Genomic DNA, 19757 nt, shown 5'->3' with positions numbered 1-19757 from the left:
TGTATTGTAAGAAAGAGAGGGGTAGGCTGGAGGTGACCAGGGCTTTAAGAGAGGTGGAGATGCAAGATGCAGCTTCAAGTAGGCACCAGTCTGCGTCAGGAGTATGGAGCCAATACATGATTTTTTGAACATTTGAGGCCCAATAATAATGACAAAAATTCGGAAGAGCTAAGCCACCTTGGTTTTTAGGCCTCTGTAACAGTTCTAACCGAATTCTAGGCTTTTTCCCGTCCCATATAAATGAAATTAAGGCCTTATCAATAGATTTAAAGAAAGATTTAGGAAGATAAAGTGGGATACATTGAAACAGGTAAAGAAACTTGGGGAGCACATTCTAAACATTTCTTTCTGTAGTTTCAGGAATCATGTTGTTGATGTTCGGAGACCTCAGCATCTGACAATTTATGCTGTATTGAGTTGGATTGATTGCAACCAAGAATGTATTCATTTAAGTCAGGAATTAAATTCAGGTTATTTCTTCAGACTCTCATTACATTAAGAAGTGAATGCCTTGAGAGAGAACCATGTTTGGTCTGTATGTATTTCAGACCCAATATGTTGGAGTCAAAGTATTATTTTTTGTTTGAAACATGAACATTTTATAGTAATGCTAAATAGGGGGTTGCAGAAAATCTAAGTATTAACCTGATATTATCTTGTCTAGTCTGACTAAAAATTGTATTGTAGTTTGTAGAGCAATATCCACTATTGTATGCTGCTGTTGATATTTATCTCAACATTAAAACAGATGTAGCCCAACAATTATTAGATCTGACGCACCAGATTGGTTGTGGTAAGGTCCAGCACAGATAAGAAGGATTTGCTGAAGCTTCATAGTTGATAATCAAGCAGCTTGTCTGGGCCTGACCGTTCCATTTAGACTGATTTAGGCAGGGTTGGTGAAATGTACACTGCCCTGGCTGGTAAATGTTGGAAAAGAAAACTGTCCATCCAGGGGCAGACATTTGGTAGAATATTTTACCATAATTTATTACACAACCTCATTTTAATTTCCCACCCCCCATCAGATTAAACTGCATTTTCATGCAACTTGACAAGTATTTATTACTTTTTAATCAATCCACTTGTTTGATGTTTGAATGGTCAGTAAATGGCAACAAAAATAGGTTTTAATTGAATATATAATACTTGTTTTAAATTATTGTGTTACTTTGATTGAACCATAGATGTAGAAACTATTTCTACCGTATATCTATGCTTTGAACCTCAAATTAATTTTCTTTTCAACTGAAGCAGAGCGATAGATATAACCGTTGCTACGATTGGTTGCCAAGGAAGTGGCGTCATCGTCACGTGGTCTGTCACAGTAACACGGTTGTTCATGATTCAAGTCGAGAGGCTACTTTTTCTACAGCCAAACTGGATTTAGCACGTAAGTACAAGATATAAAAATATATAAACTCACAAAAACACTGACTTGATAATACGGGAGTCGTTTATAGTTACAGATGGAGCTTCTGTAGTTTGGCGCTCCGCCTTTGCTGCTAATATTAGTGAGGCTAAGTTAGCCCCGGCCTGCTAACTGCTAGCATGCTGGTGTGTTTCGTCCTTTGAAATTGTAAATAGAGAAAGATACCTCATTTAATTTCAATGAGGTCTATTAAAAAAAGGTTTTTCCCCATTTGACTAACTGTTCAAAAGACAACTATATTCAAGAGAAGTTGGGATCAGCAAGTGGTTTGCAGTTTTGCTTAACTAAAGTTAAGCTAGTTAAGTTACCGTTTAATTTTCCACGAAGCCATCTTTTATTTGCTTATGAGTATAAGAGTCACCAGCCTGGAGGAGACGTGTATGTTAGTCAGTTAGTCAAACTAATGGCAAACTTTCAACCCTCAGCCATGAGACTGTCTTTTATTGGCTTCTTGCTTTGATTGGCAGCCTGCGTGGTGTAGGACTTTCTGTCAATCTGTTAGATTGTTATCTGTAGACTTCAACTTCATTTCATACCAAGCCAGAAGAAAAATAAGCAGTGACTGACACTGACTGAACACTTTTCTCTGACAGTAATAATAATACATAATATGTAAAAAGTGCCTGTAAAGCCACTCAAGGACACTTTACAAAAGAGTGCATCCAAATAAAATCATCAATAAACGGCAGTGGGATGCATGCATGTAACTTTTTCCTTTCAGTGGGTTGCTATTGTTGGGTATTTGTAACCCAGACTTTCTTTTCTCTCACCAGTCTTGACAGCGGAGGGAGGGGAGAAGCCGAGTGAAGATGCTCCGGCGGCTGGAAAGGTCAGCACCAGGTTTGACCTGGAGAAGGAGACTGAGCTTCGGTTTGAGGTGGAGGCAGGAGAGGCAGCAGAGCAAGTTGAGCTGGAGCTCCTCACGGGGATGGCTGAGGTGTTTGGTTCAGAGCTGAACCGCAACAAGAAGTACACATTTGGACCAGGCGCTAAAATTGCTGTTTTCACCTGGCAAGGTTGCAGTGTCAATCTTTATGGGAAACCAGAGGTGAGCACCGGGAGGAGAGTCTGTATCATTTTGTGAAAGTTTCCACGAGGGTTTCTGCTTTGTATACCACAGTATTTTAATTAGCCTATGGTATATTTGGGGGCATAAAAAAAAATTGAATATCATGGACGCTTTTTTCCTCATAATTTAATTCTAAAAGTGAAAAATGTATATACAGTCATTACACAGTGACATTTCAATAACACCTGCTTAGAGCTCATGAAAACCTGTATCACATTTAACCTGGTGCCACTTGTCTAGAGGCTCAAATAACCAGTTTTCTCCCCTACACAGGTGGCTTATGTGTCCAAGGACACTCCCATGCTGCTCTACCTGAACACACACGCTGCCCTGGAACAGATGAGAAAACAAGCAGAGCGGGACAATGAGAGGGGGCCGAGGGTATGTTTGAAATTAAGAACTACTCTTTTCAGCGGGCCTCTTTATAAGAATCCAGTAATTGAATTTTGCATTAGTATTAACCAATAAACTCATCCCTCAGGTGATGGTGGTGGGACCAACAGATGTGGGGAAGTCCACAGTGTGCCGGCTGTTATTAAGCTATGCTGTAAGGGTGGGCAGAAGGCCGACCCTGGTGGAACTGGATGTTGGACAGAGTGGGGTAAGTTGAACCCAAGTATTGGACAATAGTGGATTATCACTGGCTGATATTTCAACTGTCTTGCATCACAATTGACTTAAATTCATACAATATTAAAACTTCAACCTGGATCTGTTTTATAGAATGATTCTGATGTCCCACCTTTTGGCCTAGAAATATGGAGCAGACTTGGATCATTGATCATCCTCCTTACTTATTACAACGAATGAAACACAGCATAAAGACTCAACATTAAAAAAAAAAAAGTGAAAGTGCGCAGTGTACTGGAAGAGAGTAATTTTTCACTTCTCTTGTTCATGTGAAGCAGCAGTACTACCTCAATGAATTGGAAGTTATGCTTAGAATAAAATAGCATTATAGTGGTATGTTTTTACCTGCATCATTGAATTTCAGATTTGGTTTAAGTCATAAGGATCATTTTGCTCCTTTAGGTGTCTGTACCTGGGACAGTATCCGCACTATGCATTGAACGTCCAGCAGACGTGGAGGAGGGTTTCTCAGTTCAGGCTCCTTTGGTCTACCACTTTGGTTCTACTACCCCAGGGACCAACATCAAACTTTACAACAAGGTGAGAAGACGGAGTTTAGACATTTTGTAACACAACAATATGAAATCACTGTCACAGTTATTCTGCGTTGTAATTTTTCTTGCACCTACTCAACTTACTCTTTCCTCATGACTTGTAGCTGACGTCATGCTTGGCGGAGGTGTTCTCCCAGCGCTGCGAGTCGAACAGGAAGGCCAGCGTGGGCGGCTGTATCATCAACACGTGTGGCTGGGTGAAGGGCTCTGGGTATCAGGCTCTGGTCCACTGCGCCTCTGCATTTCAAGTGGATGTTGTGCTGGTTCTAGACCACGAGAGGCTCTACAACGAACTCAAACGAGACCTCCCTCACTTTGTGCGGGTAGTGCTCCTCCCCAAGTCCGGCGGGGTGGTGGAACGCTCCAAGGAGTGCCGGCGGGACACCCGGGACGAGAAGATCCGCGAGTATTTCTATGGCTTCCGTGGACTGTCCTTCTACCCTTTTTCCTACGAAGTGCGTTTCTCAGACGTTCGCATCTATAAGATCGGAGCACCGTCCATCCCAGATTCATGCCTGCCGCTGGGAATGTCTCAGGACGACACGCAGCTGAAGCTGGTGCCGGTGACACCAGGGAGAGACCTCACGTATCATGTGCTGAGTGTGAGCAGCGCTGAGGACGGAGAGGAAGGTGCCAGAAAGGGCATCGTGGAGAGCCCTGTGTGTGGCTTCATCGTGGTGACTAATGTGGACACACAAACACAGGTGATGAAAGTACTGTCTCCAGCACCCAGACCGCTGCCCAGACACACTCTGCTTATCATGGACATCCGCTTCATGGACATGAAATGAAGTAACACTTCAGGAAAGAGGACTCAATCTAAAAGGAAGTGGGGCTCATGTTAGGGAAGAGTTGTGCTGAGAAGATATTTGCATCGGGGGAGCTGGATTTTGTTTTCAAGTTGTCTTGTTTGTATAAACTTCAGCGGGCAAAACGAGAAATGTATAAACAGAATTAATTTCTGCTGTAAATGATGCCGTATTTTATAGATTATTCTGTACAGATGTTTGGGCATTTTGTGGCAAAGGTTTTTTTTTTATCAGTGGATGAATTATTTTCTTGATAATCTGTTTTATAAACATTGATTTTTTCATAATTAATAAATGTTTTTAATGTGAAAAGTTCTGTGTTTTCTATCAGCCACTATGTTCCATGGTCAGCATCTTTTCCTATCCTACTTTCGTAAACTACAAAGCAAATCAGTTTACATTTATTTGCATTAAACCAGTATCTAATGGATTGGTTATGAAAAACAGAAAAGCATTTGTGTGTCTGTATTTAAGACATTATTTTCACAAAGCCTCATGTAGGGCAAAATCAAGTGGGTAAATAGAATTGAATATATTTATTTTAATGTATTTGCACAGTATGCTCACACAACACAAAAGCACAGAAAAGGCTAGAATTGTTTTTTTTTGTTTTTTTGCATTAATTGTTCATAGGATGTGGTGTGATGTTCATCTAGGACTGAAAACTGAAGATGAACAGTGTACCTAAGATAAAATCACATGAACAATTATAATATTTTGTGCCTTTACTGAACCACATTGGAAATTTACAGTACTGTTGGAAAAATGTTAGTGTCTTTTTGGTCAGTGTAACTCACAACACACAAGCGTCAAGTCTTATTTATTGATTAGACTCCCAGGTTGATAACTCCTGATTCCCCATAGTTTACAAATGTATACCTAAATGCAGGCAACTGCAAGTCCAAAGACTGTACTTAATGTTTCTTGCAATTCAGTTTGGAGACACTTCACATGAGTATTTCCAGCTACTAACTGCTATGCCATATTTACAAGTTATTTTACAAATCCAAATTTTACATACAAAGCTTATAAAGTATGATGCATTGTTAGATACAATTGTTAAAAGCCGGCCCAGTTAAAATAATAAAATGCTGCTCAATACATGAGTATTAAAAATCCAATAATATGATAGATACTGTATGATCCCATTCTGTACACTGACTTTTTGATACCTTAGCTGCTTCAAATTGACAGTAATCTTGAATGCAGGCCTTTTACTGAATAGAGCATTTTCATACTTTGACACTGGTGCTTGTTCTTGAGTTAGTTATTCTCAAAATATCCTTCATCACTACAAACAACACTAAACAGACACCATTATGTCAGTAAATGTTAAAGAGCACAACAAGGTGAACTCTTTTGTTTGTTCTGTCAACACCTGCCAGCTCATACAGGAGCTCATCCAATCTATATTAAGTCTAAGTGTTTCACTGTCACATCATTGAAATTGTATGTAACTTTTCTAAATATGAACATTTTAAGTAGACACATGTTATCTAGACTTAGACATAGACTTAGAGATACTTTATTAATCCCAAAGGAAATTCAAGTATCTAGTAGCGCAGACATACATAAGGGCATAGTAGAGCAAAAAATAAAACAGATAAGAAACGTAAGAAAAAAATATACACTACATACATCCATATAAAATTATGTACATCTACAGGCGTATGTGGTGAAAGTAGGCCCTAAGTATATTTTCTGCTTGGTTTCTGCTTTTTTTTCAGCTTTAGGCTACTTCTTTGTGTTTGTCTCATTATATGTATTTTTCTTTTCAATTGAAGCTAGTCTATTAGGTAAATGTGTCTGATAGATTGTCATATTTAAGCATTTTCTGTGCCTCTCTAGACATAAGCTTCACATAGCAGGATGTTGCTCAGTGTAGGTGGATCTGTTGTGGGAGTTTTAAGTTGACCATCTGTGATCTGTGGAGAGAACTTCACAAAAAAACAAACCAAAGCAGTTTTTTTGTTTTGTTTTTTTAAACAAACGAATGTACTATTACCAATGCCAATATGTAATGCTTAACACAGTGACTGTCGGTTAGAGTTGTTCTTTTGGGAATTGAAAATTATTAAGTGTGATTGCCAGTTTAATGGTGTGCCATGTGATCCAATTTGTAGATTCATATATAGTTTCCTATGACCTGCAGAACTGAAAGATTTAAGAGATCATTTGTTCCTGCTGCAATTGTTTTATATAACACTTGTTAAAATGTATTTTTGTGTTCATCTTTTTTGTCATTGTTGTGTGAGCTACTGGACTATCTTGAATTTCCCTGCTAGGGATGAATAAAGTATTCTCTATCTATCTATCTATCTATCTATCTATCTATCTATCTATCTATCTATCTATCTATCTATCTATCTATCTATCTATCTATCTATCTATCTATCTATCTATCTATCTATCTATCTATCTATCTATCTATCTATCTATCTATCTATCTATCTATCTATCTATCTATCTATCTATCTATCTATCTATCTATGTTTTCACTGTTTTTCCTTACCGGTCTACTGAAAGGACACACAGGGGTAATTTGAGTAATTCATTTGTTGAACAGTGATGCAAAAATGTTTCAGATTTGAGGTACCAGTGCCTTGAATGAGTACTGTATGTCCAAGTTATGTTATTTAATTTTTCACTCCGCTGCATTTCATGGAAGGAAGAGAAATGTTTTACTCTTAGTCTTTACCCCTATACATGACATCTGTAGTTAAATGTGCTACAGTTAAATGTGCAACAAGGATATTTGTACATTGTATTAAGATTTGGTCTTTTAATTGTATGTGATAATAAAAGCTACTGTGCGTGACAACTTTAGACTGTATGTGTATATATAAAGTTTTTATATTACAAGGTTTATGAACTGTATATCCTGTTCATAATGTGTACATACTGCTACATAAAGCTTTTATATTTTACATTCTGTATAAGGTTCAAACATTACATTCAACATGAAAAATTCACATGCTGTATGTTGTGAATATATATATATATGATTTACACAGTCTGTGGGCACAACATGGGTCACAAACTCACAACCTAGAGTCACAACAGACATTTTCCTTGCAGCCAATCACCATCTACGGTGTTTGAGCTGCTTCCACAGGCCACGCCCCCCTCGCTCTCTGATTGGCTGTTCCTCCCACCTGAGGGACGATGGACCAGTTCCGGGATTCCGACGTCGGCCTAGCCAGCGAGCTAACTACATTGCTAGCGGCGGCTAACTCAAGGAGGACCTAAAGCAAGCGACCCACACCCCACAGGCAAGAGAGCTCGCATGTTCGGCTTTAGGTGCTCGTTTTTCCTTCCTTTTTTCTTTTTTTTTACGGTGACAGTTTCGCTTAACGTGGCCACGCTTGTGTTGTCAGTGAAAGCTGTCCGTGTGAGCGAGTGTAAAGCTGCCATGCTAGCCAGGTAATGGTAGCTAACTCTTTTAGCAGTGGTAAAGGATTGAACTGAGTCGCAAAAAAACTTTCGAGGCTAGGTAAGAGCCAAGTGATTATTAAGTATGGTTAGCTATTACATCTCCCGTTATTTCTCGTTTTTTAGGTTAAACATCGCAGGGCTCTGTTAGCTAGTCATAAAGAAGTGTAGTGTAATTTAAAGGGGTTCATACTGTGGCAGTGCTGTCTTGACTGAATCCTAGCTCTGCCCTGGCCTGTTGTCTAACGCCTAATTTGTTTGAACCTATGGCTCAAAGATGAAGTGATAGCCAGGCAAATGTTACAGGTGAAAACGAGACATCAGATAGAAAACTGTCTGAGTGTCACTGTTCCTCCAACACATTGATTATTATAATTACTCGACCGGCCACTTAATAACGATGAAGCTTTTGCGAGCTGCAGATTGTTGCGGTGACATGACAGGCAGAACTCGACACGGAGATTTTAGGATTAACATCCATTATAGTCGAGGGGGATTTGTTGTGTGGCAGATGAGATGATTAACAACAGGCACACTGACACTCTGGCTTGCCCACAGCTCAGTATTTGTTAGCACCGATGATTGCTGAAAAGAGGGGTGTGTCCAAACTATCAGATTACATGGTTAGTCCGGGTTCGTTTTCAGTGTTTTCACACACTGGCCCGACTAGTTTTTTCATTTGGTGATTGGGTATATTAGCATGATATGTGTGTCACAGCTCGTTGTCTCCGTGGTGTTTTGAATTTCCAGTAATGGGAGGTGTTTCAGTCGACCACCTGGGGGCATTGAGGTGACAGCTGTCTGTGTAACAACAGCAGGCTGTTGGACAACTTTATGAGTAATGGTGAGAACTGTGCACTCCCATAAAATAAGGCAAGTTTTTTTTTCTGGGACACTACGAGGTTGATTAGTCAGTCTGATTGTTGTGAAATCAGAGTGAAACCTCTGTGTATAACCCCGCCTTGCAATCCAGCATGAAACCTAACCAAGATTTTTAACCTATTAACACATGGGTTAACAGAAACAGAAACTAGCTATCAGCTTAGTTGCTATGTGATCTAACAAAGTACTAATTATAGCTTCAATATCTGTAACGTCCCCCCTTTTGTCTCCTTGTGTTTTGGCTACCACTGACAAATTGTGTAATTTGTTTTCAACAGGAACAGAGACATCCAACAGCGTACCCACGGAGCAAGTGGGTGAGAGAAGACAGGTGGATAAAGAGGAAAGAAAAGGACTAAAAATGCATGCGACTACATAACATCGCTGCTGCACATGGCTTTAAGAGATACAAAATGGGAAAGGAGGTCTATCTGCAGAGAGTCTGGAGGTGGGAGAGGTCTCTACGTGCTGCCCCGGCCAAACGCAGCGACACCTCGGTGACATACACGGGGCTCCTCTTTGGAATGAGTTGATTTTGTCCCCATATTAAAACAAAGACTGGAGGCAGTGGTCCCACAAGATCCAGACGACTCTGCTTGGATATTTGAGTTATTTTACGTGGAAAGACAAGGCTAGACATCATTTAAAAAAAACATTTTGTTTGTTTTTTAGCAGCTTTTTAAAAACAAATTCCAGCTGGACTTTTTGTTTTGATGTTGAGCCACTTCCCACAAGCGGGTTAAAAGTGAGTTTGTTTTTTTTAGTTGTTTTTCCCTGCTGACTTAGTTTGAAACGCTGGAACTGTCCCTCCTGCCGCCACCCTCCGTTTCTTCAACCCACCCAGTGCCTCGACAAGCCCTCTTGGGACAATCACAGAAGTCATCAGCAGCTGCTACGCTCAGTCTTCTGCCTGCTCTCCTCCATGTGCTTCGGCTCTCAGCGTGCTGGCTATTCACTCACTACCTCTTTAAGTTTTCTGCTCTTTTCTTTTCTTTATTCGTTTTCTCCGAGAGGCATAATCTGAACTCGAGGACTGATGTAAACACTGAGTTTGGGGAGCGGGAAGAGAAACCTAGGTTTCTCCAAATGTAGTTGCGTATGGGAGTGTCTGCGCTTTTGTGCACATGCACAGCATTGTTAGGGTTGCAGGTGCCAGGGAGCAGCTTAAGATTACATTTATTTATATTGTTGCACCAAATACGGTTACATTAAAGCCATACGAAAATATTTATGAATTACCTACACATATTTTTGTATCACATTTCTCTTGTATAATTTTGCTTTTATATGCCTCTATTAAGATTATGCACACAAATTAAATATTTACAACAAACTTCACACATGCAAGAATAGCTGTATAAAGCTATATAAGAAAAAAAAAACTTTTTGAGTGAGTATTTTAGTGCTGGGAGACATTTTGCGTGTGGACACAGAGAATCCCTCATGTCCCTGTTGAGACGCTGCTTTGCATAGTGTTGGTTTTCTTTTCCAGTCTGTAGTCATGGCCCCTCCTCCCAAACCGACACCATATTTGCCATTTTGACCTGCAGAACACCCTTTACAGTAGGTAGACAGTAGATATCTACCTCTCTGTCTTCCTTCCCTCTCTCTCTGTCTCTGATGCCGGGCTTCAGTGGTGGGGGGGTTGGGGGAGGAGTAGGTGGCCCCGCTTCTGCTCCTCCCCGTCCGTTTCGTCCCAGCCGATACGTCCCGGTGTCGGCAGCCACCACTTTCCTCGTTGGATCCACCACGCTGTTCTTCTGTTTCACGTAAGTGTCTCTTGGTCCATCCCTTTCATCTATATGCAAACACTGACAATGCAATGCAAACATGGTGCCAGAGGCTCAAAGTATTTACACACAGTTGTGTCACAAACTGATCCTTGCGTATATTTGTGTTTGCTAAAGGCATGTGTAAATATCACTGTCACTGTGTTGCACCTTAAGGTGTCCCGTTGTTTATTTAACCACATAGTGCATCTAGAAAGTATTCAGACCTTTCCTACTCTTTTACTCTTTATTATGTTGCAGCTGTATACTGGAAAACAAATGAAAGTATTCAGCCTCTTTTCTACCATTGCCATTATGAGTTATAAATCTAGATTGTGTATTTTTTTTATATGGCTGCAATATAGAAAAATGAAGTGGTCTCTAAATACTGAGTGTACTCTACTTCAGAGAAAGTTTACTGAGCGCACTTTCCCTCCTTTGAGCAACTTGCACACACTTCCTTACCCTAAAGCCAGTCTTCTATTTCTGGCCACTGAAAAGCTTTTTTTTTTTTTGGGGGGGGGGGGGGTTGTCTGGTAACAAAACTTATCAGCAGCTGTTGATGGAGCATGGAGCGTTGCTTGCTAACAATACAAGGACCACGGGCATGCTTGTTTAGTATCCATTTACTGCTGTTTCTGTCTTGAATAGAAAATACATCAGGCTTTGAAGGACAAGCCGCTGTGGCAGTAGTATTCTAAACTCTTGTTGTGTTTTCTTCCTCTTTCCTGCTGTCCAGGTGCCCGTGGTTGTCAGAGTATTTCTCCTCTGTCATTCCCATCTACAATGCCGTGATCTTCCTCTTCACCCTCGCCAACTTCTGCATGGCCACTTTCATGGACCCTGGAGTCTTCCCCAGAGGTGAGCAAACATGAAGAGTGTGGATGTGCGATTAATGTCCGTAGTTTATCGGTAGAGTAGATAATAAATGACTTTTTTAGGGCATTTTAGATAAATTTAGACTAAGGAGACAAAGAATCATCAATAATAGGCAAACTAGTGATCATGTATTGTGATGTGTCTGCAGCGGAGGAGGATGAGGATAAAGAGGATGATTTCCGCGCTCCACTCTATAAGACAGTGGAGATCAAAGGCATCCAGGTGCGCATGAAATGGTGCTCAACCTGTCGCTTCTACCGCCCGCCGCGCTGCTCACACTGCTCAGTCTGCGACAACTGTGTGGAGGTACAAGACACACACACACACACACACACACACACACACACACACACACACACACACACACACACACACACACACACACCAAGCATGACTTGGTTTTCTCTATATGTAATAATTCATTTCGCAATTTCATGCAAGTATGAGTTCTACAGTGAAACAGTTTGTGATGATCTGGGCTCCTTCTGGGTTTTAAATCTTAGATTGTATTGTTGTTTAGTATATCAGTGGAACTTTTATTCAATTATTGAAATATTAATGTCTATAAGTCTGGTTAATGCTGCTTTGTGAGTTTTCATTACACAGATCTCTCTGTGTTAGGAGTCTTAGTTTTAATAGCAAGTCCTACTTTCACAGCGAGCTTTTATAAACTCCTGTGTGACTCGACTCTTCAGCCTAGATCCGTCCTATTCTTAGTTTTTCCATGTGTGAGTGTGGGAGGTTGAGAATTGTGTGGAGATCTTATCATTTTTTTCTGCTCTCTGTCATATAATCTGTCACATATTGACTCGTGCTTGCACCTCTGTGTCCTTTGACCCTGTGCTCGCTCAGGATTTCGACCACCACTGTCCTTGGGTGAACAACTGCATCGGCCGGAGGAATTATCGCCATTTCTTCCTCTTCCTGCTGTCACTTACCACCCACATCATGAACGTGTTTGGGTTCGGCTTGGTTTACGTCCTGCACCACCGCCAGCGGCTGGACACGCCACACGCTGCTGTCACGTATCCTTCACTTGGCCCACAGTCATAAAAAATACAAAACACTTAAAGAAACTGTCTTTTTCCCCCCATTTTTCTGACTTTTCCCACTTGTGTAAGATTTTTTTTTTGTAATCTCCTTGACCCTCTCTTGCTAGTATGGCTGTAATGTGTGTGGCTGGTCTGTTTTTTGTCCCAGTCGCTGGCCTGACTGGGTTCCACATGGTGCTGGTGGCCCGCGGTCGGACCACAAATGAACAGGTACATTAAAGCGCTTGATTGAGCGTTTCACATCTTGCACCGTTGACTTCACTGAGACAGTTCTAACAGATTTGTCTCTCCAGTATTAAATCATTAATGTTGGTGTCGGTGTGTGAACAGGATCATTATTCTCTCCGCTTCTTGCAGGTGACAGGAAAGTTTCGGGGTGGCGTTAACCCTTTCACCAATGGCTGCATGAGGAATATTTCACATGTGCTCTGCAGCTCCCAGGCGCCCAGGTCAGCCTTTCCTCTGCCATCTGAACCCATCTGTTTACTCCAGTCCTTTAACACTCTGCTCCACAATTATCCCCTTTTCCACTGCCTCTTTCTTTCCACTGCTCTCTCTCTCTCTCTCTCTCTCTCTCCGTTCCACTTTTCCGCCCTTCTCTTTTATTGTTCTCACTCGTCCGTTCAGTTCATGGAATAAATGAGCTCAAGTTTTCAGCATGAGTTGGTGTTACATTGTGTTTGTCCCTAGAGCAAAATAACGCTGGTTAACGCTCGTATCGTTTTAATTGGAATTTAATCATTCGAGTGTGTTCCTCTTGCAGATATATGGGTCGGTGGCGCAGCCCTCAATCTGTGGAGGTACAGCCACCGTTTCTCAGACCGCCTCTCACTGAGGCCCAGCTAGAAGCCAAGGTTCTGGACAACGGCATCCAGAACGATCGACACAGCACCAGGGTGAGCTGCATCTGCATGTGGAAGTTTCAGATGGAAGAAACTGAGTGGTAGACATTGTGTTAATGCAAAACAGATGAACCATGAGTATTAACTTCACATGTATAATAGAGAGACCCCTACCTTTTTAGATGTATACCAAAAGATTGTTTGTGTTGGAAGTATGTAATTTAAAAAAATAAACAGGATACACAGGAAGTGGGCTAAACAAGTACTAAGTGGAGAAGGGGTAGGACTAAATAAGCTGTTGCTTCTTCCTACTCCTCTTCAAACATGCTAATTGTTGTATGGACCGAAGTGCTTGAAATGTGTTCATTCATTCATTCATTCATTCAATCATTCAATCATTCATTCAAGTTTATCTGTGTCTTAACCAGTCCAAGAGCAGCCTTGACCAGATGGAGAGCCAGTCAGCTGATGCAGAGCCTCCACCTCCTCCGAAGCCAGAGCTGCGTTACCCCGGCCTTCCCCGTGCTGACACAGAGGGTGAGACGTTCACAAACAACGAGGGAGCCTAGATAGTTGCAGGTGTATCACCTGACACGTCATCCTGAGTGTTGGTTGTTTGACTGTTTCTTTCCCGTCATCAGAGAGCAGTTTGTTGACTGAAGCTCCACCTACGCCATCGATGTACAAGTATCGACCAGCTTACAACAGCCCGGGAAGGAACCACACGGCCCTCACACACCCCAACAAGGTACATGTCAATTTACATAAGCGTAGACCTCAAAGTGTTAGATATAACTTAATAACATAACCTTATGTAGGTCCCTCGACTCATATCATTTTTAAGCAAAGAGCCAAACAAACAATGTCCCATAGATGACTGTAACAGATGGTCTGGTGGCTGTTATGCCCTCCCCTTCTAATTTCCTTTGTGGTTAATACCGTGCCCCTCTTTTTGTTTTTACTTTAAATTGATCATTCAGTGGCCATCGGTCTATCAGTAAGTCTCAGCTAGTGTCATCTGTGTGTGTATCCCTCTGGCTGTCTCTGTGTGTTTTGAGTGAATCTATCCTTCCCCCCCCCCCGAGACTGCATTGACTGGAATGTGTAGTCCATGTACTGTATGTATTTGTATTTCCATTTCTATGTTGATACACACAGTCTTTGATATGCAACGTCAGTGCTTGTTCAAGCCAGTCAATGTTTCCAATCCAGTAGTGTGATGATGGAGTAGAGCACCGGTCAAGCATCCAGTTTCTCCCTACCACTATTTCTTTTTTTTATCTGGTAGAATTAACAGAAAACTGGGCGACACTTTATTTTAAGTCCCTTTTTTATTCAGCCTTTATAAGCAGTATACAAACAATTTATTTAATATATCTTTAACTGATAATTAGAATAACAAGTTAACACACTATAATGCAGTTGTCAACAGATGTGTTGTGTGTGTGAAGTGTTTATTAATTTATTAGTCTACAGCTACAGCTCCTAAACACAATAATAAATGTCAGTGTAGAAAGAACAGAATTAATACAAGATTATTGACAAATAGTATTATGTTAATAAACACTTGAAGATCTTCTTAAAACTGCTTTAAACTACACTATAATGTGTTATAAACCTTTTTTTGATTGTTGATACTGCTTATAAATGCTAATTACCGTGACTGAAAGTAAAGTGTTAAATAATTGATTAGTGCTGTGTTGTCTGTTCCTGAGGTAACATGGTGGTGTTTTCCTCCCCCTCTCCCCCACTCTGCCTCCCGCCTGTGTCTCCTCCTCTCTCCTGTCCTCAGATGATCCGCGGTGAGAGTCTCGACTCTCCGTCACCCTCCATCCTCCAGTCCAGCCGCCAGCCCAGCTACCGCTCGGAGCCGAGCAGCCTGGACGGGGCCACGGTGGTGGGGGGAGGTGTAGGGGCGCGCAGGGGGGGAGGGGAGAGGGGCGAGGGCCCCGGAGGCCCCGGCGGGCCCGCTGGGGGGGTGTCAGGGGGCATGTCAGGTTACTCCCTGACCGGGCGCTCCTACACCTCCTACCCGTCCTCTCTCGTTCTGTCCGCCGGGGGCTCGCGCTCCTCCAGCCTGCGCTCGGCGCACGCGGCCCACAACCCGCTGGCCACGCTCCAATCAGAAGGCACCACAGACACCAGCTACAAGAGCCTGGCCAATCAGACGCCTCGGAACGGCAGCCTGTCCTACGACAGTCTGCTGACGCCGTCCGAGAGCCCAGAGTTCGAGTCGGCGGCCCACGAGCTGTCGCCGCAGAAGCCTCGCGCCCCGTTTCCCGCGGCGACTTTCACGGGCCAGCCTGAGGTGGGGTCGCCCGGCGCCCCCCTGCAGGGCTACATGTCGCCCTTCCTCTCGGCTCAGATCGCCCAGCAGAGGGAGGGGCAGCTGCTCCAGGGCTCTGCCACTTTCTCCTCCCCCCACAGGGCCTACCTGCGTGCCGTCAGTCCACCCCCTCCCTCCTCCGCCGCCCCCCCCGAGACCCACCACCACCTCCTCCACCACAACCAGGACTCCTCTTATCGAAGCCCCCGTAACCCCTCCTCCTCGTCCTCGTCCCCCGGGGCGCGTTCACTAGAGCCCCCCGTCTCCCCGCCGCCCCGCGGCCTCTCCCTGGGAAAGTCCCACTCGTACACCGGGGAGGCGGGACCTCAGCACAAGCCTCGGCCCGCAGGAGGAGGCGCTGTGCTGGGAGGGGGAGGGGCCGGAGGAGGGCAACAGGCTCCACAGTGAGTAGTGATCCGTCGCCAGACCCGTCCAGCCTGCTGCTCTTCCTCCTCCTTTTCCTCCTAATGCTCCTCTTCTTCCTCCCTGGTTTGTGTCAGCCTTCCTCTTCCTCTCTGATCTGTGTGAGTCTTCCTTTTCCTCCTCCACGGTTTACAGTCTGTCGTTGCTTGTTTAGCGATCAGGGTGTGTGTGTGTGTGTGTGTGTGTACGAAAGCTTTATTGATTCAGGTGTTGGTATGTGTGGGCTAGTGTTATTGTGAGCATGCCAGTATGTGTTCAGCTCAGAGAGCATGTCTAACCACGCTGCTATTCTCCCCTGTAGCCTTTTTTCTGTCCTTGTCCTGTTCTTCCTCACTCACCATAGTTACCAAATGCCTTACACCATCACTGGTAGAGAAAACCTTTTGCTGTTTGCACTTGTTTGTCATTATTTTTGAAGTAGAACCACTCACCTCCACATCCCTTTTTGTCTCCCCCTCCCTCCCCCCATACACTCCTCCCCTCCCCTTCCTGATGGCTGTCCAATCAGATCCGCCTCTCGCCCAGTCCTGGCCAATCACACCACATCCAAACCAGGGGGCGGGGTGAAGAAGGTGACGGGCGTCGGGGGGACCACTTACGAGATATCGGTTTGAGTGACAGGTTTCCATCACAAGGAGGGGGGACAAAGACACTGGACTACTTCCACTAGTCTCTTCATGGAGCTATGGATGCTCTCCGCAACTGCAGGCTCCTCGAAAAATGACGGTTTTTCCACTGCGACGGGACTGACGGAGCAAATCCTGTCTGGTACTCACTTTGTTATCTTTGTAACACCACTGGCCAGTCTCTGCCAGCCTTTCAGATTTGAACAAAGAGGAACTGGGGACACCGGTTCATTTTTCACAGGATCAATTTGAGTCCATTTAGTCACTTTGTGAGCCATAGACTGACGGGACTGTATCACCACGACTGGGTACAGATATGTCTATAGAACACGCATAGCTACTCGATGATTTTGCTGTTTAACTTTGGTACATTAGCACAGTACGGAGTACTGACAGCGATGTCCGACACTTAAGGAGAGAATGGCCTTTATCCGGTGGATGTAAAGAGGGAAGATTTAGGACTGTTGACCAATAGAAAACGTCTTCTTTTCCACTGTGTGAACGGACCACACAGCCTGTTTATTGGTAAGAGTTGTGGAGAAAAGAGTCCAACCTAAAAAACACAGTATCATTTTAGTTTTATAAATCTTTTTTTAAATATTGTTTTATATACATGTATAAAATCTTACAGATTGTTATTGGGTCAAATTGTCAGGTATTGAAGGTGACTATTGATGAGGGTGGCAGACGTACCGTGTGTAATTATTCATGAAAGCGGTTTTCAAATCAGTTGCCTGTTTATATTTGATGGCTGCATCAGCCACTCGTGAGCTCTCGCTGGAAATTTTCATCGTCCAAAGAGAAAGATCATCCTTTGGTGGACAGCTGAAGTGGCAAATCATTGAGCTTAATTTTTTTTTTGGAAGCCACAAAGAAATTTTGAATCACGATTGCAGCACAAGCATCTTTGTGGAATGTACGCTTGTAATGTTTATGCTAGAGACATTATGCAAAATCTGTTTGTAGCTTTAAGATCATTGTATGTCTTTTTGTTTTGTTTTTTCTTCTTCTTTTCTGTAATGTTTTGTCCGTCAGTCAGTCGAGACGCTAGCATAACCTTGTACCTTTAACGGATGGCCAGCCAAATAGGGGCAGCGAGGGAAGGGCTTATTTATTTTCACCAGACAAGACAACCTTGTAGTTCTGGACACATTTTCAAACCAGTCTCTACCAGTTTTTTTATTTTCATTCTTGTTTTCTGAGAGAAAGTATGAAAGTTTTTTTTTTTTCTGAAAAAAAGTTTATAAAAAGGAACTTTTAAATGCAATATGCCACTGAGTAGATTTTTAAGGAGGGACTGGTTTGTAACTGGAGACTGTTTTGATCGTTGTTTTGCCTTGAGACCATTCATAGTGAAGCAAGCGGATTTTAATTTTTTTCTATTGGTTTTTATTTTTTACACTTTTCTGAGGAGAAAAAAAAAGATCTTTTTGTTGATCGACTTGCTCATTTAAAAAAATAATTCTGTAAAGGTACAGTCCTTTTGTTTTTCCCACAGCCATGTCGAGAAAGGAAAAATAACAGGGAGGGAGGAGTGTATGTGGGTTTGTCTTTCGGGATTGGGCATTACAGCAAAGGATGTATTTAATTTTATGTTTTTTTTTTCCTCTGTCAAGACCCGCAGCGGTGTTTGCAGCAGAATGTCAAAGCTAGCTTTTAAGGTAGCACATATTTCGGGAGAAAGTACACGCTTGAAGCACACGAGTACCATCGCTCAACCCAAACGACTGTGTTACGAGTTTTCGACCCTCCCAGGCTCTGTCTTCAGTGTGCATGTGATTTTTTTTGTTTGTTTGTCGTGCTGAATGCTTCACTGGCGTGCATACTTGTGAGAATATTGTCAAATGCCAACCTGGTTCATGTGTGGGTGGTGAACAAGAAAAGAGGCATCATTATGGCACAAGCAGCCAGCGTAAAGAGAACCTGTGTTACTTTTCTTCCTTCTCTGGTCACGGACAGTGGCCATTGAACAATTTGACACCATGTGAGTATAGTAAGTATACTTCTATGTGAGATAAAATATCGCTATTGTGGGCTGTGATGAATGGAACGAGTTTCACAGATATCTGTAATGAGTACATTAAGACATTTCCAAAATGGCCTTATCAAGAATTTTTAAAAAGATGTCTTATCAGAATAAAAAGGTCAAACTGATGAAAAAAAGAAAACTTAACGTGTCATGAATCTTAACTGTGTACATATTTTTATTTCAGTTTCACCTCTTCCCTTTTCTTTTTGTTGAAATATGAAACATCAGTAAACACTGTAGTTGCAAAATACAGACAGCAAAAGTTTAGACAGAGTGGATGGGATGTAGCCAAAAATAAACATTACAAAAAAAAGGCATTTGTTCTCAAATAACTTAAGGTCTGTAATAAAATGTCCCCAAATCATTGTTTGATCTTTTGCGGAGCTGCAGTCAAGCACTGCATCACACCCAGTCAGACCAGAGAAATGTGGTCCAACTTCTTTGGATTTGTCGCAGTATAGACTTAAAGGGATAGTTCAACATTTTGGAAAATTCACCTATTGCCATCATCCCCATAGTCATAGGAGTAGGTTAATTACCTTTAATTATCAGTGCATGTTGTTTTGAGATCCACGGGGCGGAGATGCCAGCTACTCAGCGAACACAATGGAGGTGAATGGTACTGGACTCCTGTACCTCAAAAATCATTTAATATACAGTCCAACAACTCCAAAAGTCTCTTGTCGACAAGTTGTGACCTGCACATTCACCACGCTATGAAATAATCATGTATAATTATGTAACATTACGACACATGAAGCAAATACTCGGATCTACTTGCACTTTTGAAATCACTCCGCCCAGCAGCCGTGTCTGGCATGTAGTTTCAGCTGCATTTGCCTCGAAAACACTTCTGTCTCATAATGTTACACTATTTTTTCATAGCGTTGTGAATGTGCAGGTCAAAACTTCTCCACAAGAGACTTTTGGAGTTGTTGGACTGTATATTAAATGATTTTTGAGGTACAGGAGTCCAGTACTCAAAACAACATGCACCAATAAT

The 19757-nt window shown here is 42.4% G+C and overlaps 2 protein-coding genes across 4 annotated transcripts; both read left to right on the top strand.

The window, feature by feature from the left end:
* The first annotated feature begins 1350 nt into the window (after positions 1–1350).
* Positions 1351–4797, top strand: clp1 (cleavage factor polyribonucleotide kinase subunit 1). The gene is made up of 6 exons (XM_083980354.1): positions 1351–1393; positions 2206–2480; positions 2775–2882; positions 2983–3102; positions 3534–3671; positions 3790–4797. Exons 2-6 carry the CDS (start codon positions 2361–2363, stop codon positions 4474–4476), a joined length of 1173 nt encoding a protein of 390 aa, XP_083836480.1. The 5' UTR covers positions 1351–1393; positions 2206–2360; the 3' UTR covers positions 4477–4797.
* Positions 4798–7653: 2856 nt separating this feature from the next.
* Positions 7654–19697, top strand: LOC310992679 (palmitoyltransferase ZDHHC5-B-like). 3 transcript variants are annotated; one of them, XM_083980817.1, is made up of 12 exons: positions 7654–7766; positions 9087–10577; positions 11317–11438; positions 11605–11762; positions 12309–12481; positions 12616–12718; positions 12866–12957; positions 13272–13404; positions 13779–13887; positions 13992–14098; positions 15143–16080; positions 16608–19697. In XM_083980817.1, the coding sequence occupies exons 2-12, from the start codon at positions 10429–10431 to the stop codon at positions 16711–16713; spliced, it is 2190 nt and encodes a 729-aa protein (XP_083836943.1). In that variant the 5' UTR covers positions 7654–7766; positions 9087–10428; the 3' UTR covers positions 16714–19697. The 3 variants fall into 3 exon arrangements, with proteins under 3 accessions (XP_083836943.1, XP_083836944.1, XP_083836945.1); XM_083980818.1 differs by having other exon boundaries at positions 7698–7794; XM_083980819.1 differs by lacking the exon at positions 7654–7766 and adding an exon at positions 7862–7917.
* The last annotated feature ends 60 nt before the right edge of the window (positions 19698–19757 follow it).

Source organism: Trachurus trachurus (genome assembly GCF_905171665.1).
Source record: "Trachurus trachurus genome assembly, chromosome: 10".
Taxonomy (NCBI): Eukaryota; Metazoa; Chordata; class Actinopteri; order Carangiformes; family Carangidae; genus Trachurus; species Trachurus trachurus.
Note: the sequence above shows the minus strand (reverse complement) of the source record. Positions and strands in the feature narration are given on the sequence as shown.